The 10,580-nt window shown below is 29.5% G+C and overlaps 1 protein-coding gene across 1 annotated transcript; it reads right to left on the reverse strand.

The window, feature by feature from the left end:
• Positions 1–3,911: 3,911 nt before the first annotated feature.
• Positions 3,912–7,239, reverse strand: LOC131845136 (gloverin-like). The gene is made up of 5 exons (XM_059194174.1): positions 7,161–7,239; positions 6,169–6,265; positions 5,409–5,565; positions 4,667–4,852; positions 3,912–4,100 (listed from the first exon to the last, which is right to left on the reverse strand). Exons 2-5 carry the CDS (start codon positions 6,252–6,254, stop codon positions 3,972–3,974), a joined length of 558 nt encoding a protein of 185 aa, XP_059050157.1. The 5' UTR covers positions 6,255–6,265; positions 7,161–7,239; the 3' UTR covers positions 3,912–3,971.
• Between the last annotated feature and the right edge of the window lie 3,341 nt (positions 7,240–10,580).

Here is a 10,580-nt window from a genome sequence, read left to right on the forward strand (position 1 = left end):
TATTGTCTGCACAACATATTTTGAAGATTCTTTTTGTAATCCGTAGGGTCCTTGTTTCCATAAAAATATGTTATGGTCGATTATCAATTTTTATTTGTAGAATGTACTTATATATTATTTTTCTTGGATGGATTTATAGTTTAATAAGCAGGGTTATAAATACGGCGCAATTAACGACGGGCTTCCAATTAAAACTTTAAGCGTGCAATCGATGTAACAAGCCGATAGTGATTTTTTAAACAGGTGCAAGTTGCTTTCTTACTCATCTTTTTGTATAAACTGTCTATTAACACGATACTAGTGGAACGAGTTCTGTAAAAGATGCAAAATACCTAATTTTACCTATGCATATTATGTTTTAAAAGAAATGTACCTATTACAGAACCTAGTTCTAATCTTAGATTTAGATAGTGAGTACTTCTGTCTCAGCTATTTCATCCATATGGTTTGTAGATGTATATCGGTTGAAAGGTGATATAAGGCATTACAAGGTACTGAAGCTTGACATCTTAGTCCTCCGGAATAGAATGAGTGGTGCACAGGTTTATACTAGAGGGACCGGAGTGAATGAAATATGAGGTTCCAAAAATAAAAAAGACTAATTACAGCAGTCTCTAGTGGCGATTACATATATGTCAATCTTATTAATAGTAACGTATCTTACGTTACCCTTCATTTGATTTTCCCATTACTATTATCCTTCCCCACGAGTAAAAGTTAGCTTAGACATTACAGCATAATCTGAAAATATATTCTGTGATATCCAATTATATAGCGTTGGTTATAACCACTTCCCACCAGGTAAACCGTCATCTTGTTTGCAATTTCCAATAGCATAAAAAAACTTATACTGTTTTTATTAAAGAATTATAATACAAAATCCGTTCCCAGTCGTTTTTTACGTGCCACGTGTTTGCTCAACAGTTTATAAACAATCATGGCCAGACCACAGACATGTGGTTCATACTAACGACACGACTAACATAATTAAAACAGGGTCCCGATGTCCCTGACATTGTATATCTTCGGGTGATGGGATTACATCCAGAACGGAAAGAGTAATGAGAAGACACTACCTATGATCAAAGTTGTTTAGTTTTATGAAATTTTATGGCTTGCTAATAATTTACACGACAAATAAAGTTGAGTTTCATGCCAGTTCTTCTCTATTGAATCTATTATAAAAAAAATTGCAATCATAATCGGCTAAAATGTCCTACAGAAATAAATGATTTTTAACTTGATTTCATTTGAAAGGTGAGACGCTTAGTTCTTATTATATACTATTTATGCATTATATACTAACGAGATTAGTATTAGTACCTATTAACCCATAGGCATTGACTTGGCATCTCGACCAATTATTATCGTTAGCGCATAGTTTTGGGTCGACCTCAAATACGCGATACACATTCCAGTCAGAGTTTGAATATTCACAAAGCTCTGTCTATTGCTTTTGTTGGATTGCTCTTGTCTGGCTATAATTCAGTATTAGTGGTAGGTTGCATAGTGTTGTCTTAGTGAATTGCAATTATTACTTAATTAATATTTTTTTAAATAAGTGTAAAATGCTTGAAATTAATTTTTATCTATTAAATGGCATAGAAACTAATCTTGTCTTTTATCTTAATTTTTTTTAATTTCAATTTTGTACTTAATCAATGTTAACGTTAACTTTATTTTATTATTAAAATAAATAATTGTCAAATTCAATTTAAATAATTGTTAAATTTATTGAATTTATCAATCATTGAAGATACGTAATTGTAATATATTTATAAATATTTAGTGGACTAGAAGCACTCAATCAATAAAAAAAATATCTACTATATTCCTCTTTATACGAGTAGGCATAATAATATTTTGCAAGTAGGTACACAATTAGTTAATATACATTAATGGATAATATACAGTATGACTGTAACAATCAATATCTTAAAAATTCCAGAAACTACATATTTTTCTCCTATGAACAAATATTTAGTGATTGCTGTTCTGAGCACAGGCTATGTAATTTGCGAATAAGTCATCTTTCATTTCTCCAAGGAAATAATTTTAAAATATTTAAATTTTTTAGAGTTCTAAACCTCGCCGTCGCCTGCGAGCCTTAGTTTTTTGTTTTTGCATTAATTCAGTACTTAGTTTGCATGTTATTTTATTAATTTGTGTACCAAACTGAATTTATTCTATATTGATAAAAGTTTCAAATACAGCTATATTATTAAGTGATATACATACTTAATATGAATTGGAAAGTGTGGCTGTCTGTCTGTCAGTATGTTATAAGTTATAAGACTAAGTGGCTGAACGAAACTTAAGAAATTTAGCATGACGTTAAAGTGTAGGTATCACGAGAATGGAGGATTACCTATCTTTTATATCACAAAAAATCATATTATTTGTATAATAGTCCTGACTCTCATAATAATTAGGACTTTTAAACAGGTACAGTTATATTATACATTGAAATGCTGTCTGTCTGTTTGATAACATTTCACGATTAAACAGCTGAACGGATGTTGACAGGAAGATAGATCATATCTCAGGGGCTACCATTTATCTCAAAAACAAAAAGCAGACGAAATCGCGTATATCAATTAGTAATATACAGTAACTATCAGAAACACTGGTACTGAACTCGCAGAGTTAATAATTTTATACCGCTTTGCTAATTAATGCAGTGAAAAAAGCTCACAAACGAACTGTTAATGTGGGCGTGGGAATCTAAGGCCTAGACAATACTCACAAACTTATGTTATATTTTCACAAACTTATGCTAACAATTTTACTGTTCTCTAAATCAGTTATTTCATTTTGGCTGATACAGACTCATAAATATTAATTTATTAGTCCCGTTTAATAAATATAATAGAGTTATATTTAGCTCTAATCGATTTGCCTGAATAAATAGGTTTTAAGTAATGGAGTAATTTAAATTAAAATGTAAAATATGATTAATATTATAAATACATGAATTAAATGAAACTACATTCTGGGACTAAATATTGTTATAAATGTAATTAATTATAAAATCAGAAATGAATCGTGTCCTTAATAGATTATTAAAAAAATATACATATGTAGATACATTTTACTTTGTACACGTTGTACATATGTTACAGAAGTAAATAAAAATCGTATTGTATCGTATGTAATAAAGAGATGTTTTATTTATTAGTCAGTATATGATTAAAATATAAATCAATATTATGTAATACATATTGAAATTAGTATACCTCATCAATAATGATTTGAAATTATAATTTGAGACATCTTTTTCTACTAAACCATACGAAGGTCTTTTATTATTATGGGAATCATTGATTGCATAGGGTATTATAATGATTGTAATTAAGTGAAAAGCATGGCATTATGAGATATTATTTTTTAACGAACTAACCCATCGAAAGTGTCATAGTCAAGTGCAATAAAAATAAATTTATTGTTATAGATTGAACATTTTCTATACGGGCTCTTTGTCTTAATGCATCGGTGAATGCATTTATATGTAAATGAACGAAAGGCTAATTATAATGAGTTGTTTTCTTATCTAGGAGACATATATACATATACGTATAGACATGTTGTTGGCATAGAATTTAATAATCTGGTATAAAACAGATTGTTTGGTCCTGTTTTCTAACACCTGAATTTTTATTTGTATTTTAATGTATTCCTGGATGGTTAGACAATTGCATCTGATAGGCTGCGCCGATTTTTTAAGAATTTTAACAACTGCAAGTATTACTAAAATCTTGAAATTTAGCAGCAAAAGCGTTAGTTAAATGTTATGTATACAGAGAATAAGAAATAAGACATTGTATTTATATTAATTGTAAAGTTTTATTTATATATTTTTAAGTACACAATGTTGAATAAAGACGAATTATACAATAAAAGTGATATTTACACATATATACAACATACTATTTAGAATATTAACAAAGATTAAGTAGCTTCTGATCAGCTTTTCACCAGCGGTAGTTCAGACCAGCTCTCGCGCCATAGTCTTGTATGGGTCCGAAACGACTGTAGGTACCTTGCATTGTAAAGTCTCCATTTCTGCCAATGGGCCAACTGCCACCAGCGGCGGCGTCAACCTATACATTAATAGTTACGTTATAATTCATGCAAAGTTATGTTAATACAAAATGAAGCAACAAATTAGACATATGGTGGAAGGCATTTGAAGGCCTACTTAAAAGAGAGAAAGACAGAGAAAAACAGAGAGCAGAGCTCTATAGTAACAATAGTTACAGATTGAAATGATGGTAATGTACGGTATTAATTCTACACTAGGTTTTTGATACTGCCATAATACAATACTTAGTTCTAAATGTTACTTAAAGTATTTGAATTTAAAAAAATAGGATAGATCTAATTTTCATAGTATCTATATAGGAGTATTTACTGCGGATTAATTGGACTTTGAGAATATTTTTATGATAATATTTTTTCCTGGAATCACTAGCAATCAAATAATTAATAATATCTTCAACAGTTTAATTATAGTTTTTAATCGAAAGAAACTATTGAACATGATATTAAATGCACTTAAAGTAATTTTTAAGAAAATTTATCGTCTTCAAAATTATATTTTCCAAAATTTAATATTGAAATGACAATATATATGAAAGGATAGATCTACCAGATTTTAGACACTCACCGCAGTATGTCCTCCGATTTGCCTGCTTACGTCGAGGGAGCCAGCAGCGTGGTTGTTTTTATAATCTAAACGGCCTCCTTGATGGCTTGAATCACCGTAAGGGCTCAACACACGTGATCCGTAAGCTGTTGCGTCAAGTTTACCACGGTGGTCGTTGAAGACATTATGTTGGTAACCTGCTTTACCCTATGAATCGAAATCTTTAATTATTTAGTAATCTAGATCTTTACAAATTAGAAATAAACAGTAATAATCATAATACTAGACATTTTTTAGAGAAAATGAACCAATTAAACTAAAATAAGCAATTCAAATAAAATATTTTTGGATTGATGTATTTTTCCACGGAAATGATTGGACAGATTTTATAGGCATTTTTTATAAACTAAGAAAATATATACTAATTTCTATGTATTGATATAAATGTCTAGTTAACATTAATTTCAAAACATAGAAATTGGTATATGTTTTCTTAGTTCATATTGAGATAACAGACTTGGCTACGGTTTAAAATAAAAAGTCGCCGAATAAGTCGCAAATATTAGTCTAGTAGGTTAAACTCTCTTTTATAATTACAAATAAGTGAAATATTCTAAATGAAGATACAACGTATAATTTTAGGTTTCAATAAGAAGAGTCTAAATGAATTTGTTCTTATTAGTTCAACTCTACAGCGATTATGTTGACTTCTTGTGAATTATATTTTTACGAATTTTAAGTAACAATATTTGTATATACTTACAAATAAGGCTTCATCTCTAGAACCAATAGTTCCGAATACACGACCGTCGGGTGAGGTTTTGTGGTCCAAGGTTAGGTCTCCAGTGTTTTTATCTACGGATACATCTCTCTGATGTCTTGGGTGTGCATATTCACTACTGACGTACCATTCGGGATATCTGTATAGTTTATTTAATAGTATATGTTTATTTATTTAAACATTGTAATAGTATAATTTGATGGCTTTTTTAATGTAGATTTTTATATATAAGGAAACTTTCTACAAAATAATCTATATCACATAATTCATCTGCCCTCCTGTATGTGGCTTTGCAAGCTGTGTTTCCGTTTATAGAGCTAAGGTAAAATTGCAAGGTACGGAAGTGGATGTTATATCTACTTCCGTAATATAAGTCTTGGAATGGCATTTTATGAATATTTTATGGGTAGCACCCATTGTACGTAGCATCACAATGTATCTTGTGATACAGTTTGTTATAATTATTATAAAATTATTTATAAGTATATCGAGTACCTACTCCAATATGAGAACTGAAATCATAACCCTTATATATATGACTCTTTTTTAGGTGTAGTATAAAAAATGGCTTATGGACTGGCGATCACAGATTGTCTTGCTTTTCTTTTTATACATCCTACCGTTATTTAAATACGCACTTACAATTAAAATACAGGAATAGAGTGTTAAAATGCGTTATAGTATTGATGTAAACAAAAACTAACGATGACCAGTCCCTACATGAACAATTTAAATAAAATACCTCTCTTCAAGCATTTGTGGATGTATATCGTATTCCTGTCCTGCAACTACAGCAAGTACGCTGGCGATAATATATAGTGACTGCATTGTGACTGAAGCTGGAAAAAATATATTACTTTTTAGACACATGTAACGTATTACTTTTTACAAAGTGGTTCTATTTTGATGATTATTTATGAGATTTAGATACCTTCAAGTTAGATATACACATCTGAGTATATGTACATACAGTCCGCCATATGTACACATTGTTTTTGTGCATTGAAGTTAAATAAATAAAAATATGTATGTAACATATATGTGAATTTGAATAATAAATTTAGTCCTTGAACATAACTACCAGTATTTTTATATAAAATGAGACTTTTATTCTATTTTTCATGCGGGATGCATTGGATGTTCGTTAGCACGTGGCAAGTTATACCATTTAATTCCGTAAATAAAAAGGAAACAAAATCTTCTAATATTCTTATACCTAATAGTTTTTGACTGAAGCTTTACTTTGCAAAAGTATTGGACATTTAGGTTCACCGCATTACGATCAATAGTGTCACTGCCTAATGGAAGTTCCGGGAAAATCCATCAAGACACTGCGAGTGCAAACCATACAATTAAGTACAACCTCGTCGTAATTTATAAAATCTAGTATATATTTACGACTGCTACCCATATAGGGTAGTCTTGTCAAAATTAGATGTGATGTACGCAACCCTTGACACAATTATTTACATTTAGAAGTTGTATATTCTAAAAATAAAAGTCATTATTCAGAGATAATAATTGGGCCATCGATAAGGAGGTAGAGTGAGATAACATGGATGTAATATACGTAAATAGTTATATAATAATATACGTAAATAGTATAGATAAATAAGAAAATAGTTAATACACATAATAATTATAATAAAGAATTGAAGAAAATATAATATCATTTATATAAATAATGATATATTTTTATTATTTTAAATTAATGAATTATAATAATTTCCTTACCACGTGTGGCGATTGCCGAGATACTGAAGAGTCGACAGTTGACTGATGCTTAACTTCTAATTTCATGTATATTTATATGCAACCTAAAGGGGGTTCCATTTATCCCAGCAAATGTTTAAGTTTAGTTATTCCCCTCATATCAGCTTGTATGTTTTGAAATCCACTGATAAGAAGACGTGATTTATCCTCGCGTACATGACGCATTCGTTTGCTAAGATAATATTAAAGCAAATTAAACTGTATCACATTATTTATAAGTCGCAATGTAAGTTGATGTAAGATTTTAGAGATAAGTATACACTTCTGTGCAAAATTGACAGGAGTCAGGGCATCCCAGCAGCTGTTTCCTTATTTATAATAATCTCTGCCAATGCCTACTATTTTTAGGAAATCAACACTGCATAAGATGCGGTACACTGTACTATTACATTTTTTGTGGTATATCAGAAATACATTTACATTTCGGTGATGAAAACATCGTGAACAAACCAACTTTAACATTGCCGCGTTGAATTCAAATACAAAGAGCGAAATGTGTGTATGTCAAGTATTGAATTCAGGACGATGTCGTCAGTCGAAAATGCCTCTTATTACTCTAAAGCGAAGGTATCTAAATTTACATTTTATTCAAAATTTTGCATAAATTTAATTATAAGTGGTAATGAAATGTAAGTAATTAAATTTTCTTTGTAAACGTAATTATTATATGTATATATGTATGTATATTGTATTTATAATTTATTAGAGAGAAACTACTTTCTTTCATCTGATCTCAGTGAAAATAAATGATATTAATGGACAATGCAATCAGAAGCACATATAAATTAATGAAAAAAGTTTATAATGAATTACTGAACTGTTGCTTCGTCCTATTATTTTCCTGTTATGGACGAATATACTCCTACTTCGAGAATGATATTTTTGGTATGGAGTTTAATATCCGTGTAGTTGGTGAAGTATTCAAATGGAGCCATCGCTCGCATCGTTCGGATTTAATTAAATCAGAATATGATTACGATGAAATGCAACAGAATCAATGAAATGCAGATGAAAAGCGTTTTATTAATATGGCTATCGATCATCGATTCATTTCCTCTCGTTTCAATCACAGTTTGAAACACAAAATAGCGAATGAAATATTTGGTTCACGATGTACTTTCACATATTTATTATGAAATTAATAAATAACGCTGGACAATTAACACAGTGCCATCTAGTCCCACGGTAAGCGGAGCTTGTTTCTGGGTACTAGACAACTGATATAAATACTTAGATTATGTATATTATAGATATATATAATATACATATAAAATACCCAGACCATTACAAACAATCATACTCTTAAATACAAATGTAAGCAATCAGTGAGGAATCGAACCCGCGGTGTGCTAAATCGCTAAGTCTAGTAGTCACTGGGGCTGCCAAAATGTTATTTAAGTATAAAATATAAATAATTCGAATAAACTAATCTATTTTCTAATAATCACTGTGTACTAATAACTAGTGAGTGCAATGAAAAAATATAGTATTAAGCATTGTAGTTTGTGGTAGACTTGACTTATCATAATTGTCATTATTAAGTAAATGAATAAACTTATTTTGATTTTATTTTATCGTATTATATATTATTATAATCTAATAAATAAAATTCGCGGTGTTTGTTACCAAACTTCTCCGAAACGGTAGGACTAAGAATGGGCCGACATCTATTTTTTATACCCCTTAATGATAAGGGTGACCAGCAACTTCGTCTGGTTTTGAAATAAAAATAGTCTATATCCTTTGTTATATAATATATCTCCACATCATTTATTGAGAGTGTTCAGCTGTTTAGTAGTTAAACTGTAAGAAAAAAGATAGACTTGCATTCACATTTGTAGTATTAGCAAGGATTAGCGGATATATATCCTACGTTACTGCCCGTTTTTACTACTTAAGTAGTAGAATAAAAGTATTAGTTATGTCCAAGATAAACACGTCTTAGGTTGCTCTACAATGAAATATGATACACGGATTAAGTAGATCCCAGATTCTAAGATACAGTATTTCTTCATATATTTATATACTTTTATCCGCTCATACATGTGATTGATTAAAAAATGATATTTTCTAAGAAGTGCTAATATTTCATAATTACTTCTAATAATGCATGTAGTATTATTACGCAATGGATGATTTAAGAAGAAGTAGAGTAAAATACATTTTTCTGGCAATTTTTTTTAAAATGAGATCAGTACAGGTACATTTATGTACATTTGGGTAACAATAAATACGTCTATCTTTTCAAAATTTCATATAAGCTATACATATAAATAAAGAATTATAATTCTTTTGATGATAGAAAACACAATGGCGATTGTAACAAAACTCAATTTGTTCTTTCATTAACGAAATGTATAGGCGTTAATTAACAACACAATCATACAATAATATTGTTTTTCCATATGTCATGTCAATGTATGAACCGGTGGACTGGACAATAGATCTACCCCTTTTATTTGGCGTGAGGTCTGAACGGCTCAATTTATTGCATAATGGGGTGAATATTTCCGAGTAAGTACGAAATCAATCTTATCTTAATAAATATATTTTATCAGCTTCATTGGAAATGTAAGTTATCGTGTTTTGTGTTTGGTAGTTATATTTTTATATATTATGTTTTTATTAAATTTATTCTGTTGAATGTTATACTAGTTCTAACATATTTTATATAATGAAAAACCACCAAGTAAATATAACTTAGTTTTTATGGAAAACAATATTTTTATTTATTGTCCAAATTTTTCAGTTTTATAGATATATCTATTTTAATATTAATTAAGATACTGTAAAATTTGTAAATAATTAATGTTATATTTTATATTGTGTAACGCTTGCAACCAATTGTAATGAATATATAAAAATGCATTTATTTGGATCATATAACCCTTACTGAGTAGAATGATATAAGCAATTAAACCTAAATTTCCATTGATACTTCTTCACTATTTGGTGAAATAAGGTTACTGAGATTACCTTATATTTTGTGAATTTATTCTACTACTACTTTTCCTGTTCATCCTATATTGTGTAAAAAATAAATTATAAACAAGAAATAATGTAATTTAAGAAGAAAATATATTAACAGTACTATTTTGATGTTCTAATCATACAAATAGAAAAAAATATGTATTCGTTATATCCGGAATACCAGTTGGCTACAAATAATAGGTAGATTTATCCAATTTCATAGCATTTACTTCACATGCTGGCAATGTAGAGTCCCTGTAGACGCCATTATTGCACTTCCAGCCAGAGTGACGGTCAGCACACAGACTACATTGTTATATCAGTGTTAGAGCAAATGTCTACTAATTTCTAAAAAAAAACTTGAATTCTTACATACTCATTACTTGTTATAGTACCAATGTGTAATCTCTT

Source organism: Achroia grisella, unplaced genomic scaffold, assembly GCF_030625045.1.
Source record: "Achroia grisella isolate CSIRO2021 unplaced genomic scaffold, CSIRO_AGI_Agris_v1 utg452, whole genome shotgun sequence".
In the NCBI taxonomy this organism is placed as follows: Eukaryota; Metazoa; Arthropoda; class Insecta; order Lepidoptera; family Pyralidae; genus Achroia; species Achroia grisella.

Coding starts and splice junctions, on each gene's coding strand:
- LOC131845136 (XM_059194174.1), bottom strand. CDS start 6,254: ATGCAGTCACTATATATTATCGCCAGCGTACTTGCTGTAGTTGCAGGA. Junction 4,853..5,408: donor CTAGAGATGAAGCCTTATTT/GTAAGTATATAC, acceptor TTCGATTCATAG/GGTAAAGCAGGTTACCAACA. Junction 4,101..4,666: donor AAATCGGAGGACATACTGCG/GTGAGTGTCTAA, acceptor ATTAATGTATAG/GTTGACGCCGCCGCTGGTGG.